At 38.8% G+C, this 22,048-nt stretch overlaps 1 protein-coding gene across 4 annotated transcripts in view; it reads right to left on the bottom strand.

The window, feature by feature from the left end:
- Positions 1–236: 236 nt before the first annotated feature.
- The window catches only part of UBA2 (ubiquitin like modifier activating enzyme 2), a gene marked incomplete at its 5' end in the record, with an annotated part of 32,617 nt that continues 10,805 nt past the window's right edge, over positions 237–22,048 (bottom strand). The window contains 11 exons of one of the 4 annotated variants that reach the window (XM_079724412.1): positions 237–1,094; positions 2,664–2,800; positions 4,374–4,479; positions 7,233–7,329; positions 8,953–9,108; positions 11,877–11,989; positions 12,083–12,176; positions 13,916–14,082; positions 14,985–15,084; positions 18,454–18,575; positions 19,026–19,093. In XM_079724412.1, coding sequence (XP_079580538.1) covers positions 913–1,094; positions 2,664–2,800; positions 4,374–4,479; positions 7,233–7,329; positions 8,953–9,108; positions 11,877–11,989; positions 12,083–12,176; positions 13,916–14,082; positions 14,985–15,084; positions 18,454–18,575; positions 19,026–19,093 — 1,342 coding nt within the window. In that variant the 3' untranslated portion in view covers positions 237–912. The remainder of the gene's footprint in view (positions 1,095–2,663; positions 2,801–4,373; positions 4,480–7,232; positions 7,330–8,952; positions 9,109–11,876; positions 11,990–12,082; positions 12,177–13,915; positions 14,083–14,984; positions 15,085–18,453; positions 18,576–19,025; positions 19,094–22,048) is intronic. The other 3 variants (XM_079724413.1, XM_079724415.1, XM_079724414.1) reach the window with 3 other exon arrangements.

The raw sequence follows: 22,048 nt of genomic DNA, 5'->3' as shown, positions 1-22,048 counted from the left end.
GTTACTGGGGCTGAGCAAAGATCACTTAAATGTTCTCAACAGAAGGCCAACTGTTTACAATCCGAATGCCATTAAAAGCTTTCTTTCAGAACGTACTCACCTATGGTAAACAGCAGAGGTCTTGTAACCTCCACGTCCGTTTCTGAGTTAATTTTCTAAAAGCAAAGAATATAGCATGCCTGCAGCAAATACAACGTATAAACCCAGCAGAAACGTGAACTGTGCAGGCATGTATAACAAGTATGCAGATGCCATTTATTTGGTCCATAAGTACAGTATAGTCGTATTTGAGTTTTACAAAACATCAAATATAAATAACCTGAAACTGGAACAATACACAAAATTGGCTTCTTACACAGACATACCAGGCAGTACAAGCTGAAAACTTGAGTAAATTAACAACTGTTTTACATTAATATACATAGTGCCAGTTAACATTTAAAAACAAGTTTCAATGCATAGCACTTGATACTTCTTTGAATCTGTTTTAGTCAATTAAGAGTATGAAAATGGTTAGATCTAGGCTAAAAATAATTCTTCTTCTAACCAAAAATAAAGGCATAATATTTATAACCAGGTATCAACTTTACTAAACCACAATATTGTAAAACTGTTAAATGATACCTAAGGGTATTTACATTAAAAAGGCAACATGCATTGTGTTGTTCCACCTCATGACTGGTTATGCACACACTTTGTTCAAAGGGTTTTAAAACTATATTCCTACTTTCAATACAGCATACTGCAATGTTTCTAATAGTTCTAGCAAAATGAATGCTTTCAAAGGGAGCAGAATCATCTTCAAGTCACTGGTGCCAATGTTTTCCCTTTGGAACAAAGGACATAACAAATAACCTGGTTCTGCCCGGAAGGCCTACTGCAGTAAGGGGTTCTGTTCAGAGGCATTTCCGTTCAATCTAATGCTATAACATCATCAAGCTCCTCTGTCTGCTCTGTGCGTGACTTTTTCGCACTGACATTCTCTTTCTCATCTAATTTCCTCTTGCGACTTCTTTCTTCTTCACTGATGTCAGCATTATTTGAGGGACCTTCTTCATCAGAATCAACTATGAGCACATCATCTTGCTCTTGTGCTTATTTCAGAAAAAAAGGGAAAAAATGGTTAAAAGTGGGGGGTTACTAGCAGCTCACTAAAATTTTATGTATGTGAAAAACTAACTCTTTAATATACACCAAACTTTAGAATGGCTACCCTCAGGACCTTGGCTTTATACATTACATATTTCCATAATGTTTTCTGTTACAAGCACCTCTTTCTTTTTTAATCAAAACAAAAATTTTAACAAGCATTATATAATTCAAAGGAATTATTACAGTTCCTTGTTTCTACTTCTCCAACAGAAAAGAGGAGGGTGAATATCCTAATATTCGCAGCAGTGGTAGTAATAAACAACAACATATACATAGCACTTACAATGTGCCAGGAACTGTTCTAAGCACTTCACATATACAACTCATTTAATCATCACAACCACCGTATAAAGAAGATAACATTATTATCCATTTTCCAGAAAAGGAAACTGAGGCACAGAGACTTGCCCACGGTCACACAATAGCAGAGGATGAGGTCAGGATTCAAACCCGCAGAGTGGGGCTCTACAGTGTATGCTCTTAACCCTACACTACGGTTGGTTTTGTGTCACCCATCCCCCACCACTCCACTAAATCAAAGGCAGAAAACCTACCTTACTCATTGCTAGAACCTCCAAAACCTACCCACAGCAGTGCATCAATAAATGCACATTTCGAATTATGATTTTTGAAAAACTACTAGTCCTTTCCTTAAAGGAGGATGATGAACCTTTCTTTTTTCAGAGGGGGGAAAAGTTCATGAACCCATGGCCCACACACTCTGGACTACCTCAAAGTCCATCTTTACAACTCTCAGAGAACATGAGAACCAAGGAACCACCAATATTCCAAAGAACCAAAGACACAGGGTCAAAGAAATGAAAACAAACAAATGAAAAAGTAGTAACTTTTAGTTTCCTGACACTAAATGAAGAGGTAGGTAGGTAGCGTGTGTGTGTGTGTGTGTGTGTGTGTGTGTGTGTGTGTGTGTGTGAGAGAGAGAGAGAGAGAGAGAGAGAGAGAGAGAGAGAGAGAGAGAGAGTGAGTGAGTTGGGGTGGGGTGAAGCAGGTAGTAAACGTTTACATTAGAGCACAGTAAAGTACCAACACTGAACACCCAGGAAAAGAGAGCTTCTGGTGCACTTTACCGAAGTCACACTGGTTCTGAGAAAACTGTGAAATGCTAAAATGCTATACGTACCAAGCATCTGTTCACTCAAAACAGTTAGATGCACTGATTTACTGCCCCTACGAACAGGCATACAAAATCCAAAACTACGACTACTAAGAATGAACCATCTTTATACACCAGTAAACTGACATTTCCAGTCGTAAAAACAAATGAACAAAAAAATAAAGTGTCTATTTTCCATAAAAATTTTACCCAGTCTTAAATATCTTCATGGTTCATACATTCAAAGCTTCATTAAAACAATGCCAAACCAACACACACCTCTAGTAGTCCTATGGAGTTCTACTTTATGGTCAACATTCATAAAATAATCAGTTTGTTCTAAATAGTCGTGCTTGGTGCGTAAATTAACAACCTGCCGGCCAGGACCATGACTCACCTGTGGATGTGGAAGGCTGAGCTCCATCGTCACTGCCATTGGTTATGCTTTTGGCAGCATCTTCAGCTTGCTTGGGCCCCACTTTTTCTGGGGCATCACCAACAACTTCAAATTCAACATCCTTTCCTAGGTCTTCACTGTAAGAGAACCATGTACTATAACACTGGACCACTGCTATACTACTTACAAAAGCAAAGGCACACCAGACAGAAACTGTCCTCAAAGCTCAAAAAGTGTATACTACATACACGCCAAATATTTGGATTCTGATTTTCAAAGAGTTTTAAAAAAGACTATAACAGATTTTTATGATAATTCAAAACTCTAATTCAAATGGTCAATAGCATCGCACTTTCAATTCAGGGAAAGGGCTTTTTAAAAAAATGTTAAGTAACTTTTATTGCTAAAGCAGAAAACGAGTTGAAAACTGTGAGGCCTGATGTAATTCTTAGGCATTATTTCTTCAGCTACTAGGTGAAAAGATTCTATACACTCTACTCTGATCTTGACCAGAGTAATTTAGTGTTTGCGGGTAGAGTTACATGGATTCTCGGTTTTCTCCCCATCTTTACAGGCAGCACCCTGCTTTTGTAATGAGTTCCCAAAAACATGTATAAAAGTTTAATGCATGAAAGTCAAACAAAAGACTTACATGTTATAAGGGGGGTTCTGTTCCCAGAGAGCTAAAAAATATGATAAAAAAAACCCTAATTATGCCTCCTTTTTTAGACACCATGTGATATATTTCCATTTTATTGTACATGTCCTTTCACAACTAAACACAAGCACACCACTAACATCCAACTGGTGTCTAATCGAGGCCAGATATCACTCCCTAGCGATATCTACCTTTCACTCAATTGTCTCATTTTATACTAATAAGCCACATTCAGTTTTTCCTGTCATTTTATGCTTTTTACAAACTAAGTATATAGATAATGTAATACTCTCCAAACAACTACACAAGTTCTAAATGTTTGGATATATAGATAGCAACACTGGCAAAAAACATGTGGCTGCAGGTGGCAGCCTTTGCATTTTGTTAGATGCTACCTAAAGTAATGAGTCAGGGTGCAGTTTAAGGGTATCAATGAGCATGTTACCTCATTCAGCAGATAAACACACCAAAGTGGAGGACCATCTGTATTTAAATTGTGTTACATATGTGCAAATATCCTGTAATGCAAGCACTCTGGATGCTTTTTTATAAAGTGGGCAGGATATAAAATCAAATAAAAAGAAAAAAATACATGACTCAGGAATCTATATAGGATAAATTTTAATGCTCTCTTGTTACTGTTCCAGATCACAATGAAATACTTGTTTTATGGGAGAAATATTTCTTTCTTCCAAATCAATCTTTAAAACTAATTAAAATTTTTTATTCTAGTTCAATTATCAAAATGAACGCAACCCTGATTATAACTATTCAAATGCCTGGATTTCTACCCTCTCTAGGTCTTTCTGATCAGCCACCACTGATGAGTTAGTTAACCCTTAAACATTTCTTGCTTATCCCTTTTCTTTCTGGATTATCAGATTTTTCTGTAGGTCAAACCTCAGGGAACTTAGCGGCCAACTTGAGCATATACATGGTGCAGCTTCAAATGAACAGTAAGGTTTAAAGGTAAGAAAACATTTTCTCTCCACTTTATCTTTAGTTTGTATATTCAAATAACTTCTTACACTTAAAATGTTAATAGTTCCTACCTATGAAGGATGTTGATCAATAAAGTGTAGTCCTGAAGGAAGTCGTCTGCTTGAAGTCGGCTCCCATTTCTAATTCCAAATTCTGATAACTTCTTGTGATTATTAGCTAGAAAATTTGAAAGAAATTTAGATGCTTTAGTTACATGTCCGTGGAGCAGTCACCTTAATTTTTAAAAGGTAAACCCCTTGCTATAAGCTGAACTCTATCTCCTGAAAATTCGTACACTGAAGCTCTAACACCAGTGCCTCAGAATGTGGCTATACTTCGAGACAGTGCTTTTTAAAGAGGTGATTAAGTTAAAATGAGGCTGTTGGAGTGGACCCTAATCCAATCTAATTGGTATCCTTAGAAGAAGCCAAGGAGGGAGGCCTCAGGAGAAACCAAACCCATCGACTCCCCCCACCCTCCCAACACTTTGATCTTAAGAATTCTAGCCTACAGAAATAGAAGAAAATAAATATGTTATTTAAGTCACTTGTCTGTGTATTTTGATATGGCAGCCCTAGTAAACTAGTCCACTAAAGTATTACTCACTTAGGTACTCAGCCCTGAAAACTTAACTACCAAAATTACTTCAAGGGAACCAAACTGTGAGAAGTTCTGAGAACCTTCTCCCCTTGAAACCAAATTAATCTGGAATCCTACAGGAGTCAGTGACAACTTACAGAATTGTTCAAAATATACTCTATTTCTAAAGAGGTTATCCACAGAAATGCCAACAAACTACTTCTAGCAAATTTTACAATTCAGAAGCATGAGGAAACTTTATTTCAATGAATTTTTCAACATAAATTTTCAACATTTCTCAATGGACAGACAGCAAGGTCTCCAAAAACTAATCATTCCAACTTAGTTCTCTCTTCCACATGTCATTCTGCTTCATCTGAATATCCCCAGCATGTAGCACACCATGCTTAGCATCTACTAGCACTCAATAAGCCTTTGCTACATGGATTATAAATACTCCAATGAAGAACAATCTCTCCAACCAAACTTTTGGTGTCACCACCTCCTCCTACCTATTCTAGGGCCATCCTGCCTTAACTATCCTTTCTCTCCTGTATGTTCAAATGCTCCTCTCTCCTGACCTGTAAAAGCACTCAAGTTTCATTTACAAAACTGCTTCTTCATTTAGCTGCCAATTTACACTCTCCCCTCACAACACTCAGTCAGCTTTACTGAGTATCTGCTCTGTGTCTACAGACTGTGTATAACCTGTTGACCTACAGCCACCATGCCTGGCACATACTAAGTAAACTGTATTTTAAATTCTACTTACGTTTAAATTTACATAATCTAACAATCTTTTACGTTCTTAGTTTACCTTTTTAGTCTCCCTGGAATGTCTCTGGAAAACAACAGTTTCTATCCAGACTTCCATCCCCAAGCCCTTTCACACTCCCTAAAACTCCCTAGCCCAACATGTTCAAAAGGGAACCAGTCACTGAGCATTCTATCCTGGTGAATTAGCATCACCTCTGAAGCCAGGGTCTTGGCAACAGCTCTGTCCAAGCCTAACGATGCTTCTCTTCTTCATCTGTGCTCTAAATTCTGCCTCTGCAAATCTCAAATCTGCCATTTGCTTCTGCCTTAGTGAAAATCCCTCACTTCCCTCCATTTTTTTCTGATTCCCTGCCTCTACTCTTACATCCTTATCTCACCCCCCTGCAGATTATACTACAAGGTAACTGCATTACTTCCCTGCTTAAACCCTGGTGGGAGCAGGATATTGGGGGAGGAGGAAGACAAACAGCCATTACACATATGACACAGCGAATCTTCCAGCTGCACAGTCACTGCCAACCCCACAGCACTCCACCTTCCAGTGAAACAAAATAACTGGCCATTCCTAAAGCTTTTATATTGCTTCATAAGTTTATGCCTTTGTAGATGCTGTTCGTTCTGCCCAAATGCAGACTCTCCCCTCTCAGCTCTTCTTCAAGAATTGGCCCATGAGTCCTCTTTCTCCTGTGACACCCCACCCCCCCGACCCTCCTTTTACAAAGCTTCAATTCAAACTTTGTACACTTTCTCTCTATAGTATTTCTTAGACGGCACTAAATCTACTTGTTGATAATCCCTCCTCTCCTTCTAGGCTGTAAGTACTTCAAGCCAGGGACAATTATTATCTTATTCATCTTTGAATTACAAATATCTATAACTATGCCTGCAATACAGGACTCCAAACATATTTGAATAAATGCTCTCTCACCCTCAGTAGCACATGTATTTTGTGGAAAAGGAACACATTTGAGCCACTGAGATTCTTGACCAGTTTCCATTTTTAAGGTCCTAGCCTTTAAAAGAGACAGATGGCTAGAATGGGGCTTAAATATTCAACTAGACTCTTAAAACAGACTATGACCCGGCCAAAACGCAACCTCCAATTACTCATGACCTAATATCCCCAAATTTCTTAACAAGGAGCTATAGCCAAAAAGAATCCTGACACTCCCCGTCAGGACAAATGAGGTGTGGGAACTTCTAAGTCCAATCAGGTTGACCAGTGTGGTCTGAAGGAGGCATAACCACAATACAATTCTCACTTAGAAAGCTTAAACAGAATCTAATGCATTACACCTTATATAACAAATACATTAACAAAAGGGATGAACTGCTTAAACTTCCGAAAAGGAAAGCCAAGAAAACCAAAACTGGGCACTGATTTCAGCAATACTCTCTGCTCTATATCACGAGCAGGCTATCAAGGCTTCCCCACTCTTGGACAAACATCACCCCTGTCAGCTGAGGTACTGAGTACCATATATAGTGAATGGATAAACTAACGTGCACTCCTTTACGCAGGCAGTCTGCATCCAAATGAGGGGGAGTGAACACAGGCAATGTATAATAAGTACCTTCTGTCTCTCCCTCTTCTGAAGATATTAGGATTGTTCCTTTTCCATCTTCAATTTGGACATCTGGTGCTACCATAGCAAATTTTTCTTTCACTATCTATAAGAAAAAAAAGATTCAAAATATTAACATACAGAATTAAAGACCACAAAAAGCCTAGACTTTTTTTTCATAAAGGCTCTTAACTTTCCCCTTCCACTGGAAATGAGCCAAGCTGCTCTTTAAGGTACCTTAGGGCAACGAGGAAAGCAATGGGAATTTACCCAATTATCCCATGCCCATGTTTGACCACTGATAAAGATCAGGTAAAACTTCCTCCAGATGGGGACTGAGAACTCCTTGGCTGGCTCTTGGTATTTTGTCCTTCCCAGCAGATTAGGTACTAAGCTAGATACTTGACATATTTTATCTTAGTCTCTATTCCAAACCCGTATTGACAGATGGTTTTTTTTTTTTTTGTTTTTTTGTTTTTGCGGTACGCGGGCCTCTCACTGTTGTGGCCTCTCCCGTTGCGGAGCACAGGCTGCGGACGCGCAGGCTCAGCGGCCATGGCTCACGGGCCCAGCCGCTCTGAGGCATGCGGGATCTTCCCCGACCGGGGCACGAACCCGCGTCCCCTGCATCGGCAGGCGGACTCTCAACCACTGCGCCACCAGGGAAGCCCGACAGATGTTTTATAGACGAAAAATTTCTCATCAATCTGATTCTCAGATAAACAGTCTTCCCCTTCCCAAGTTCCATCTCTAAATTCCAAGACGGATCAGGAGTGATAATATTGTTAAATCCTACCTGATCCTATGAAACAAACAAATAAACAAAAAAACCAAACAACGGAGGAACTCTCTAAAGGTCCAACTACCCTACCAATAGTGGAATTACCTTTAGCTCAAGAATGAGTAGATGCCAACTATAATCGTTTCTTTCAGATGGGGCAACCACCCTCTCTGCTGGCCAGTGTATCAAGTCCTGCTGCTTCCCCATCCAAAACATAAGCTCAAATCAACCAGCCCTGTGTAACCATTTCTGGGAGAAAGGCCATTCATTCTCAAGCAGCCATTAGGGCCACGATGGTCTACTCCCCCATGTCAGGAGATATATAAATATGTAACACTATGATGGACATAATCAGAGGAACTATCTGAAATGATCCCCAAAGTGGGAAGTGGAACCCATTCAGGCCATTTTTTAAATCTTTCCTAATTCAAAAAAAACTAGGAGGAACTGAAGGACCAAGCTATAGAACCAGACCATATCCTAACCCTCCATTTCTCACTCCAGAGCTCTACAGGTGAATCCAAGTGTGCAAACGATGCATCTCCTCAGGGACTAACTTAACATACCAGAATCAGGACCATCACTAGATAAGGATACCTCCTATCTGCCAAAAAAAATACAGAATTTACACACTGCTTGAGAAACAAAGAACTTGCTTACTAAGATACTGTGCCACCAATGTACCACCTGTGCTCCATATTCTAGCCAAAAACGCCTATTCCCTTCTGGGATGTGAAGCACATATTCTGGAACCACAGACAGGAAAGACAACAGGACCCAGATGGTAAAGCAACCCAGGATATCAGAGCAACACACCTCAGTAGTTAGGGTAATTATCTGGCTTTTAGTTTGTTATCACAGTAACACTGTAAAAGGCAAAAGGGGACTTGTTTTTTCTTATAAAAAGAAAAATGAACAACCAGGAAGAGAACTAGGTCCTGCACTTACCTTATCTTGTAAGGTGAGAACAGTCACTTTATGGACATTCAGCCGCACAGTCACCTCTGGCTTGCTGGCACATACGTAACAATTAGGGTTGGGAGGATCCAGTGCACAAGGCACAAGGAGCTTCTTTCTTGGGTTTGGTTGTTTATTCAAAAAAATCTTTGGAAAAAAAAAACACAAGCAAAATCAGAAATTTGAGTCATAATTTATATACCATACAGTGTTCACTTAAATACGCCCTTCCAGAAGAAAAACCAAGACCTTTAAAAAAAAAAAGTTTGAGCATGTACTTATTTATTTGTTTGTTTACTCATTTATTTATTTATGGTTGTGTTAGGTCTTCATTGCTGCATGCGGGCTTCCTCTAGTTGTGGTGAGCGGGGGCTACTCTTCATTGTGGTGCACGGGCTTCTCATTGTGGTGGCTTCTCTTGTTGCGGAGCGCGGGCTCTAGGCATGCGGGCTTTAGTAGTTGTGGAACATGGGCTCAGTAGTTGTGGCTCGCGAGTTCTAGAGCGTAGGCTCAGCAGTTGTAGCACACGGGCTTAGCTGCTCCGTGGCATGTGGGATCTTCCCAGACCAGGGCTCGAACCCGCGTTCCCTGCATCGGCAGGCAGATTCTTAACCCATGCACCACCAGGGAAGTCCCAAAACCTTCTTAAGAGACTGGTTTTTCCAACCTTCTTTTTAAATTAGCTACCTTGTAAATAAGGCTGAGCTTACTGAAAAGAAACCTCCGTGTACTGAAGACTCTATAGACTATTCTGCACATTAATTTAGCATGAACAAAGGCCTAACCATACTTGTCTCTGGTATCATCATTAAATCTGGTATCATCAGTTTTGGGGTTCCTTCCTAATGGTTATTCTTATCAACTTTAAGCCAACTTCTAACAGGACCAATACACTAATTTCTCTAATTAATGATAATGCTTTCGCAGACATATGGAACAAATGAGCTACCTTTTTTTTCAAATTTTCAGATGACTATATTAACATTTACATAATTAAAGGAAAAACAATGTATGTCTGGCACTATTACCATTTCCCTAATACCCAAACAAAATAATAGTAAGAACCAAGGGAAATAAAATAAAAAAAAAACTGCCCTTAAGTTACGAATGTCAGAACACTGGAAGCTGATACACAAATTCTCATCGTGAATTACCATGTAGTATGGTATCTGCTAAGATGAATTAACTCTAAAGAAGAACCCCATCAATTCCCCAAAGCTTAAAGAAGTAAATCCCTTGACAGGCATTAAGTGCTAGGAAGAGCCCTACTGTAGCCTCTCCCCACAATAAATACTAGGCATATACATTTGTACTCAGGGCTGGAAGCAAGGTACAATGAGAGAACAGACTTATTTGATCTTGATCTTCACTGGGAAGGTAGAAATCAACAGTAATAAAAACAACTGCTAACACTACTAATACTCAGGCTAACACTATTATTAATGTATCCTGGCATTCATTTATAAATGTGAACAAATGAAGCCCAGACATATGGGTATCATTAGCCCAAGAGAAGAAGAGAGATAAGAAAGCAAAGAAATGGAAAGGATGTTACAGAACAAAGTAGATACTTGTTCAGGCTGCTATAAAAAGGTAGAAATCAAAAAATATATAGTTCTAAAATATATATAGTTCTTATAAATTAAAAACATGACAACCAAAATAAAAAGTTAAATAGAAAACTGAACCTAGATGGCAGGTTCACTGACCGTATGAGTCTACATTCCCTCACCCTGAAATTTCATGGAAACGATAAAAGGTATTTTAAGAGTGCATTAGGGCTTCCCTGGTGGCACAGTGGTTGAGAATCTGCCTGCCAATGCACGGGACACGGGTTCGAGCCCTGGTCTGGGAAGATCCCACATGCCCCGGAGTAACTAGCCCCGTGAGCCACAAATACTGAGCCTGCGCGTCTGGAGCCTGTGCTCCGCAACAGAGAGGCCGCGATAGTGAGAGGCCCGCGCACCGCGATGAGGAGCGGCCCCCACTTGCCGCAACTAGAGAAAGCCCTCGCACAGAAACGAAGAGCCAACACAGCCATAAATAAATTAATTAATTAATTAATTACCAAAAAAAAAAAAAAAAGAGTGCATTAATAATGGCACTGGGTGGCTTCCCTGGTGGCGCAGTGGTTAAGAATCTGCCTGCCAATGCAGGGGACATGGGTTCAAGCCCTGATCCTAGAGTCCATGCGTGCTCCGCAACAAGAAAGAAACCACCGCGATGAGAGGCCCGCGCACTGCAATGAGGAGTGACCCCCGCTCGCCGCAACTAGAGAAAGCCCGTGCATACAGCAACGAAGACCCAATGTAGCCATAAATAAATGAATGAATAAAATTTTCAAAACTAAATAAATAAAATTAAAATAAACACAAAATCCTCTCTGAAGAAACACACCTTCAATAGGTCCTTAAAGAATTATTACAGATGGTGTTAACAAATACTAATTGTTTTTTAAAAAAATCATGTATCACATAAGCAAACAAAACACTATGAGAGAGATCTAGCAGATGACTGTAAACTCATCCATAAAGATTTCAGACATAAACATGATCAAATATAAGTTTAAAATAAAAAAGACTGACAAAAAATGACTGAAGAACAGGGGACTATAAAATAACCAAATGGAATTTTAAACCAGAGAACTCCTAGAGCTGAAAAACAATTGAGAAAAGTTAATATAAGGACCCCACACAATGAGTTCTTCCAAGAACTCAGTAAAACTAGAAATGTTAGAAGCAAACTAGCTTCTGCAAATGTGACAAAAGAGAAGCAAATGTGTTTTCCTTTTTGTTATAATTTCCAGGAAGCTTACTTAAACATGCAACTCACAAGGTAACTTGAATAATTACTTTTCCATTGCTTTACACCAATTTTATTGTTTTAATTTAAAAATTGCAAATAGAAACACTCACTGTTCTACACTGGTCTATTTTTCCTGATAAAATCTTCAATCCTTCCAATACTATCAACCCAGCAATCACTGCATTAGTAGTAGCGATAGCAGGAATAATGTTCCCTGCCATTGCTGGAAAAAAAAAAAAAAAAAAAAAAAAGTTTAGCTGTTAAAAAAAAAACCTTAGAATTTTAGATGATACAACTGAAGTACAAAAAAACTTACATTTGATATCAAATCTGCTCTTCATATTCATACTGAAAATATGCATCCTGAGGTTTGCAGCAGAGGTGACGAAATCCATTGCAGACGGGTCATCCTGCCAATAATTTAAACAATTTAAGAAGTCTCCCCACAAATTTACTCATTTGGCTAGTGTTTCTTTCAGAACAGCAGTTTCACACATTTATAACAAGTCAACTAGAACAAGAGATGGCCTCTCTGGATGAGGAGGGGGCAGGGGCTCATCATCAGCTCCTGTGATCCAGGAATGCGGTCCTACCAAGAGCCAGCCGGTTCTAGGAATTCACTCCTGCTTAAACAAATGCACTGGAGACTAAGAGTATAGACCAGAATACCAATTCCATTTATTGATTGTGGCAATCCTTCCCTGGGTCCACCAGTCAACAATAAGGTTGTTTGACAAGTACAGAACCCAGGGAACACAGGCTGTTTTGAGAAAGCTATTTCATTGAAGCCTCAGAAACAGCTGAACTACTCCTTTTGGCTTTCTTTCTCCAAACTCCCTTCACGTACTCCACAGTCCTATATTGTTTCTTTTCAGATGTGGCAGGACAATACTTTTCCCTTTACAATTTCCGTTCTTCCTGAGCCGATATCCTAGTCTCTCTAATTAGATTTCAGCAAGGTTTCCTGCTTTGAACTGAGAAGAAACTATCGTAGCCCATAATTCAGAAACACCAAAGTATAAAAGAAAAAGCACTGATAGGATGTGGGTTCTTTACATACTTATTTGGCTGGCTATGTAACCACAGGCAAATAAACCTCCCTGACCCAATATTCATTAATCTGTTAAACAGGGAAAATTATATAAACATCCTGTAAGGTTGTGGTAAGGATTAAATATGATTATTTAAGAGTACCCAACACAGTGTCCATCAGGTACTTCCCCAGGCAATTGGCTTATCACACCCATTAGTTAGAGTTTACTCACAGAGGCTAACAATTCACAGTTCCAAGTTTTGTTATGTAGCCCCTGTGTATAGATGAAAACCTCCCAAGCCACTAGTGTAACAGTAACAATGAAGAAAAATTTTTAAGTTACTCCTTATAGCACACAAACCCTAAAGACTAATGTTTACGAGACTCCCCCAAATCTAAATTTACCAGATTTCAGATGACTGATTCAACCCGTCTCAAAATTTGCACATAAAGTTACCTTAGTTTTCTTAAACCAATCAAACTTTTCTCCTTACTTTAAAACTCACAGCAAATCTCTACCAATATATGAACACATAAACTTTATCAGATAAATCATTTACAGCCACAGAAAATATTGACTACAATTAAAAATAAGTAAACTTACCAAATCTCAAAATGTAACATTTAACTGCAAAATACTATTAAATATTGTTTTAACTTGTAAGAAAAACTACATTTCATTTTTCAATTGAGAAGTCTCTCAGACCTTTAAGAGTTAAAAGGCAATTTTATTACTTTCAAGGCCAAATTAGGCCTATGAGTTGCTGTCTCCAAAAGGATATTATGACTTCTATTAACAAATCTCTATTACGTAAGAAGTTCTCTTAAGCCTATTTGCTTAAGTCAGATAAACATTTTACTCCAGTAAAGTCACATTTATAAACCATGAACTCATGAGAATCTAAAATGAGGTTTTATGATATTGCTTAAATTCACATATAGAAAATTCATAGTTCAATGTAGTAATCAGAGAGGAAAACATCCAAACAAAAATCAACATGTCCTCAAAATCTGGTAGAATAAACAATATCCCCAAATTACTAGGCTCTGGTACAGCTCAAGAACTAAAATATACATTTGATATACAAGTAATTGCCACACATTTTCAAAACAAACCTTGTCCCATATAAGCTCAGCTCCATCTCCCTTTTCTGCTAAATGAACTCTCAAAGTCTCAATGCTCTTTGAAAAAAGACGTGCATAGCTCTTTACATCTAGAACTTGCTGGTCTCTCAGACCTAACTGGGGTTCACTTTGTTGATCTGATGCATTGGTTTCTTCTCCTAAAGAAAAAAATATTAGAAATTTCACTATTAACATCATTCCTCTACTCTGTTTAACAATTCAATACCCAATGATAAGAAAATCCAATAATATGAAACAAATTCCATTAAAGTAATTATCACTATGATACACTTATGTGTACAAGAAAATCGCCAGTACTGATATGGGAAAGGTGCAAGTGTCTCAGAACTTCATAGGAGATTACGAGAGGATTCAAGAATATAATGTAGATAAAATAATTAGCACTATGCCCAGAACATAGTTAGCATTCAGTAAGTGGAAGCTATTAGAGCAATAGTCGAATTGGGCCATGAAGTGAAGTATCCGTTACTGTAGGTAACTGTAGAAAACGGCTCCAAACTGACATCCTAAGTCTCCTGGTACCTTTTAAGTTCTACTATACTGAACACTGCTGTGCAAAACAAGCTGAGACACAATGTGTGGAAGGAGAGTGGGTAAGTCGGTAAAACTACTACAATAGTTTTTCTTGCACTTAAAGTTATAAATATGTTCCTAAGTTAAAGGAACAACACTTTATGTCAGGGAAAATATGAAACAACTAAATGTTAACTGATAAGGGACTAGTTAAATAATACCGACTGAAAAGAACAAGTCAGAGTATATAAATAGTATGATTCCATTTACGGAAAGTGCATATACAACTGCCTGCGTCTACGTGCACAGAGTTATCACCAAGACATTCCCTACAACATTAATAGCAACTATTTCCCTAGGTGATGAGATTTCCAGTGATTTTCCTTCTTCATACTTTGCTGAACTGTCTGAATTTCTTACTATGGGTGTATACCACTGAATACCAAGAAATGACAGGGCTATTTAAAGACTTTAGGTTAGAGAATTTCCAATTTAGGTATCCCAAAGACAAAAATGTATCCTTTACCTTGACTTTGCACTTCAGCCCAATCCAATGGAACTGGAGGTTTCCTTTTCCGCCACAGTTTGTCCATTGTCAACAGATACCTGATATCATCTTTAAAAAGCTAAGATAGAAAGAAGGGAAGAAGGAAAGGAAGAAAGGTAAATTCCATGAACCCCACAGTCCCTATGCTGATAAAATATAACAAAATTTCCCATCTGATTTATTTTAAACATTACACTATAAAATCTGATTTAAAGAACACATGTTATATACCAGTAGATTAACAATTCTCAAAGGGGCAGGGGGAGCTTAAACCTTTGTGTAAAAGGAAATTTTACACAAAACCCCTGTACGTGAAAACAGTTAAAATCAGAGATGCTGATGAAAGCAGAGTAAGGAAACTGAACTGTGCTGACTGACCCTGTCCTCCCAAGTCACCTCCCCTAAATTAGCTCCTCAGATCAGTCGGAAGCACAATCATACCGTTCAAGCAGACTAAGTGAATACACACCAACTCCACAAGAATTGAGCCTAAAGGTACCAGTTAGCAATATCTCCAAGTTTGTGGGTACATACCAATAAAGCACACACATTTAAAAAGGGCTCAAAAACAGAATTTCTTAACCATCTGCAACATCTTTGAAATGTGCTCCCGCCCCCCCAAATAACCTCAAACACACAAAACAATTCCTATTTCGAAAATAAAAACATAAACATTACCACATGTAGACTGAGAGACCATCACATGAATCACACTTCCTATGTGGCAGAATCTCAGATGATCTTAATAGTTTTATCTTTTCCTTAGCTATATTTTCTATTGTTGACTGATTTATTCCACAGGTTTGCTGTATGTACCGGGTATGAATTTAGATGTGGCTAAGTTAAAAGAACTATTTCTATCAAAATATACTCAATTCAATAAATATTCATTAAGCATCCTTAATCTTTGAAAACCAGCCAAATATACAACTAATTAGAATACAATTCAGTGTGAAGACCACACAGCTCTGAGTACTATAAGTTTTTTAAAATATTGATTTATTTATTTTTGGCTGTGTTGGGTCTTCGTTGCTGCGCGCGGGCTTTCTCTAGTTGTGGTGAGTGGGAGCTACTCTTCGTTGTGGTGTGCAGGGTTCTCACTGCGGTGGCTTCTCTTGTTGCGGAGCACAGGCTCTAGGCACGCGGGTTTCAGTAGTTGTAGCACGTGAGCTCAGTAGTTGTGGCTCACGGGCTCTAGAGCGCAGGCTCAGTAGTTGTGGCGCATGGGCTTAGTTGCTCCGCAGCATGTGGGATCTTCCCGGACCAGGGCTCGATCCCGTGTCCTCTGCATTGGCAGGTGGATTCTAACCACTGAACCACCCGGGAAGTCCCTATCTTCACACTCCTGTCTCTTTCTATAAACCTATGAATCTCAACCAAATCCTTAGTCTAAATTGCTCTACTTACCTATAGGACCATCTGTCATCTCTCTAATATCCCAGAGGAATCTCAAAATTAATTCTATCACCTTCCCCTCTTCCCCAGCCCCCACGCACACATCTGTTTCCCACCCTACCTATCTCAGAGAACGGCACCTCTGTTCACCTGCTGCCCAGCAGGAAACCAGGTAGCATTATTCTTCGCCCCTCACCTTATACATACAAAGTCCTGTTGAGTCTAACTTTTCCTCCACACTCTACTGGGAATGCAGATGGGTTGTACTTCAGGTTACTCTGGCATTGCACAACTCCAGAAGGCACTGCCCCATATTGGTTACAAGAGGAACACCAGGTCCTACAATAGTGCACTGCATACTTTCTATACCTTATAGACTACCCTTTAATGGATTCCCACTGTCTTGGTATAACATCCTTATCATGACCTAGGAAGTCCTGCCAGATCTAACCTCAGCTTACCTTTCCAGTCCTCTTTCCACTCTCCCGTTTAATGGGAATTATTTCAGTTCTTCAACCTGAAACTTTCTTTCTATATGCTGCACACTCATCCCCACCTTTATTCTTTAAAGTCTTGAGTTGAAATGTCAAGACTTTAAAGAAGTCTTGACAGCCTCTGGACAGCCTCTTCTGAACCTTCATACTAGGTCTAATAATGTTTAATAATAAGTGGGGTTAAATTTACTTATTATTAGAGGGTTCCAATGCATCAGAACTTAACGTCATAACACCCTGAACTTGAAATTACTTGTTCAATGTTTGACTTCCCTTCTAAATGCTGAGTTCCCTCCCTAAAAAGAGCTGGGACCCTATTTTCTGTCTTTCACCACTAAATCCTCTGTACTTAAAGTGGCCCCTGGCACACAGCAGATGATTAAAGTTACCTGTTGAACAACGGATTGGAGATGTATTTCAGATTATTCTGGCATTCAACTGTTGCTCAGGTTGGAATGGAAATAGGTATATGGATACTAGTTTGGAAAACATTGTCGATATCCATATCAGAGTTAAGTGCATCTGATTTTAAGTATAATCAAAATAAAAACCATTTTCTAGGTAAAGGCTGTAGTGAGGAAATAAATGCAGTAGGTTTAAGAAAGTCAACCTGTGACATGTATTGTCACTGAGGAAAGATGAAATAGAAGCTGGAGGGAGCAGTAGGCCATTTGCTTAGGACAACAGGACGTGTGCATGTCAGAAAGCAGACAGAAGGAGCCAGGAGACTCAAGATGCAGGGCAGAGAGAAAATACTATTTGAAGAAAAAGGTACAAGACGGAAAAATAGCAGGTGGAAGCGCTAGCCTTTACTCAAAGGGATTTCTCTCAAACAGAAAAGAGCTAATAAGAACCTACTGTATAGCACAGGGAACTCAGTATTCTGTAATGACCCGTATGGGAAAAGAATCTTTAAAAAAGTGAATATATGTATATGTATACCTGACTCACTTTGCTGCACACCTGAAACTAACACAACATTGTAAATCAACTATGTTCCAATTAAAGAAAATTTTTTAATTAAAAAAAAAGAAGCAGGGGAAAGAGAAAAGACTTTTTAAAACACAGATCCGAGGGCCTAGCTGAGCCATAATTAGGTAGACCTAATTAAAGCAATCTTACAGATTTCTCTAAAAATATTGAGCAAACAATATATAAAATGAAGAGGAATTCACCCAAGAACACAGGCTTAGGGATTCAAGAGCAATTTAGAACATGTCAACCAAACTCTCAATAGAAGATTTGAGCAGCAAAAGGACATAAGACAAGAAACAGCAGGAACCAAAAGTCAGTTATATAAACAAAATCAAGAAGTTCAGTGAAAGTGAGGGAAGGAAAGACAACCAAGAGTGAATAAGCAAGCCTCTGTATTTTACCTTCTATAAAGATGCTATACTGATTTAGTATTGTTAAAATTTCAAACCTGTTTATCCCACCTGCATCAATGAATTCACTAAGACAGCAGTAGGCATAAAAAGAAGTGTAATTCAATCATGTACTAGTTTAAAACAGAATAACACAAATCTATCCACAATTATAAAAAAAAAGGTAAACCTAACCTTGGTAAAAAGTTTAACTGGATCATATCCAGTTGATTTAGCCCATTCCTTGGTGGAAATACGTTTAATGTCACCATCTTCATTAGATGCTCTGGCTCTGGCTTCGGCTTCCATTGGTTCCCCTACAAAACAAACGCCATTTTATTTTCAACTGTAGTTAGTGTAGAACTAAGTTCTCATCTACCTTTAGGGGAAAAAAGAGTCACTCATGGAGGTCACCAGCATCTGACACATTCTGAGTTCAAGGAGACAGAATTATAACATGCTCACCACCATCTTTTTCTACCTGTTTCTGAAGGCCATATGTAGAGCAGTTCCAAGTACAGACCTATAATCAGATCTGGGAACAACTCCTGGCTCTATTTACTAGATTTGTGAAATTTCCCTGAACAGTGTTTCCTCACAAGTAAAATGGCAGCATCCACTTTAAAAAAAAAAAACCTTAAATACATAATATATTATCTAGCACATAACAGCAATTATTTCCCCCCGCCTTAAGCTATCAATACTAAATTAGCAAAATAAAGATAGTGCTCACCAATAAGAAAATATACCCCAACTAGTTTACTCACAGGAAGCTTCAGGGTCAGCTCTGTCAGGAGACACTTCTTGATCAGCATCTTCTTCCCCAAACAACTGGCTATAATTTAAGAATAGTAAATATTTATGTACAACAAAATACTCTGAACAAAGGTTAACTTTTCCTACTTTTCTCAAAAACAACTAATTTAGTTATCTCAAATCTTTAGTAGGGATGAAAAATAAACAACTGACAAATTATGTTCCATAAACTTAAAAGTATTAAAACAGCTTGCAGGGACTTCCCTCGTGGCACAGTGGTTAAGAATCCGCCTGCCAATGCAGGAGACACGGGTTTGAGCCTTGGTCCAGGAAGATCCCACATGCTGCAGAGCAACTAAGCTCGTGCGCCAACATTACTGAGCCTGTGCTCTAGAGCCCACGAGCCACTACTGAGCCCGTGTGCCACAACTACTGAAGCCCGCATGCCTAGAGCCCATGCTCTGCCAGAAGAGGAGCTACCGCAATGAGAAGCCCACACACCACAACAAAGAGTAGCCCCACTCGCCACAACTAGAGAAAGCCTGCATGCAGCAACGAAGACCCAATGCAGCCAAAACTTTAACTGAAAAAAAAAAAAAACTGCTTGCATCCTCATTCCAACCACAACACAGGGAAGGCTAAATTTTAGTAGACCTAGATTCATTTCTGCTAGCTAGGCTCTGCAAACTCCTATGTTATAATCTTTGATCAAGAGACAGGTGAGCGGCTTTTACATTCCAACATGGATAATATTCCACTGTCAGAATAATAATTGTGAAGTATACCTGCAGCTAGCTGTTAAACAAATACTGGCACACCTATTATGTGCGAGGCACTGGACTAGGTGCAAGAAACTCAGCAGTGAATAAGACGGTTTTCTTTTATAAGAAATAACAGAAAAGTATTAAGCTGAAATTCTCTTTTGTTAAGCAAGTTATCCTAAGAATTGTTTAGTAACTTTCCAACCATTCCTCAAGCACATAACTTATAATAAAGCTATCTTAAAAAGCTATCTTTTTTTTTTTTCGGCTGCGACACGCAGAACTTCCCCGACCAGGGATCAAACCTGTGCCTCCTGAATTGGAAGTACGGAGTCTTCACCACTGGACCACCAACCAGGGAAATCTGATAATAAAGCTATCTTAAAGAAATCCTTTGTACAGTAAAAATCTCAAAGATCCTGATACACTTTACAAGAAAATGGCCATTTGTTTCCCACACTGGTTGTGCCCCAAAATACAGCCCCACAACAGCACACAAGAGTTCCTATCGACTTACTTCCTCTCCGGACCTAATGTTCTGCCAAACTAGCAAGTATAAAATTGTATGTTACTGTGGCTTTATTCGTGATTTTGCAAGTCAATCATAAAGTTAAACACTATCTTCATTTGCTTATTGCCTATTTGGGTTTCCCTTTAAGTGAAAAAAATGTCTGTTAGTATTATTTTGTCAGGTTGTCTTTTTCCTACTGATTACAGGAATATATTCCAGATCACAGTTTTGGTTGCTTATATGTTACAGCTATTTCACCCCATATAACAGCTTATTATTTATACATCATTTAATGTCTCTTGATGACGAAACACTAAATGAATTTGAATGTATCAATCCTTTATTTTATAATTAGCACTTTTGTATCTTGAGAAATTGTTCCTTAACCCCAAAGATAAAAGATTCTCTCCTATATCAGAAAAATTAAAAGTTTTGTCTTTCACATCTGAATAATTAATCCACTTGGACTTAATTTCTATATATTGTTAATTTACACATATCATTTGAAGTAGAGAATACAATTTTTTTCCACATTGGTAGTGAACTGCCTTCCCTTCTATTTAGTCCCTTCTTTCATCTGGGATCTACTGTGCAACCTCAATTACAGTCTGTTTTTCTATCCCTGCACCAGCAACTCACTAAATTATTTTTACCTTTTTTTTTTTTTTTTTTTTTTGCGGTACGCGGGCCTCTCACTGTTGTGGCCTCTCCCGTTGCGGAGCACAGGCTCCGGACACGCAGGCTCAGCGGCCATGGCTCACGGGCCTAGCCGCTCTGCGGCATGTGGGATCTTCCCGGACCGGGGCACAAACCCATGTCCCCTGCATTGGCAGGCGGACTCTCAACCACTGCGCCACCAGGGAAGCCCTATTTTTACCTTATATTAAATCTTGAAATCTGTTAGAGCAAGTCACCTCAACTTACTCTTCTCCAAAAGTATTTTGGTTCCGCTTAAGCTTTATTCTTCCATATAAATTTTAGAATCAGCTGAACAAGTCCCCAATGAGATTTTAATTAGAATTGCATTGAATCATATTAATATTTTATATACACAAATTAGTATAAATATATCTTTTGCTCTGTCAGCTAAGAGGGTCTAAAAGAAATGGCACCCAGAACTATGCCTAAGCACTTGCATCTTGGTTCCCAGTATCATTCTTCAATTAAAGGAACCAGGGCTCCTTGAAGAAATGTCTATTTCTAGGACTGAAGCAGGAAACATACAAGATGAGCGTGGAGCATCTTGTAGTACCAGAAAGTAAGGGATTGCTCCAAAAAATCCCCACACATTGATGGCAGTATATCGAAGAACACAAAGCCAACTGAAGAGCTCCCAGTGGCCAAAGCTGGAACAATTTGAGCAACAAAATAAAACAGTGTTAGATTATAACCGAAACCATATTCAGTATCAATGAGTCCACACTGATACCAATAAATGGGTGAGAAGAGACAGGACAATATAGAAAGGGGAGGGAGTAACTTTACAGTGGAGAAAACAGACAAACACTACATTAAAGTAATCAAGGCCTACACTAATAGTCATAAATCATGTTGATAACATGTACCCTTCATATGATATGATGAAAATGGCACTTTATCTCTGTGGTCTTTCTCCCAAAAATCCATAACCACAGTATTATCAAGAGAAAAACATCAGACAAATTCCGACAGTGGGGCATCCTAAAAAATACCTGACCAGGGACTTCCCTGGCGGTGCAGTGGTTAAGAATCCGCCTGCCAATGCAGGGGGACACGGGTTCAA

The sequence above is a fragment of the Hyperoodon ampullatus genome (genome assembly GCF_949752795.1).
Source record: "Hyperoodon ampullatus genome assembly, chromosome: 18".
Taxonomy (NCBI): domain Eukaryota; kingdom Metazoa; phylum Chordata; class Mammalia; order Artiodactyla; family Ziphiidae; genus Hyperoodon; species Hyperoodon ampullatus.
This window is presented reverse-complemented; position numbering and strand designations above follow the sequence as displayed.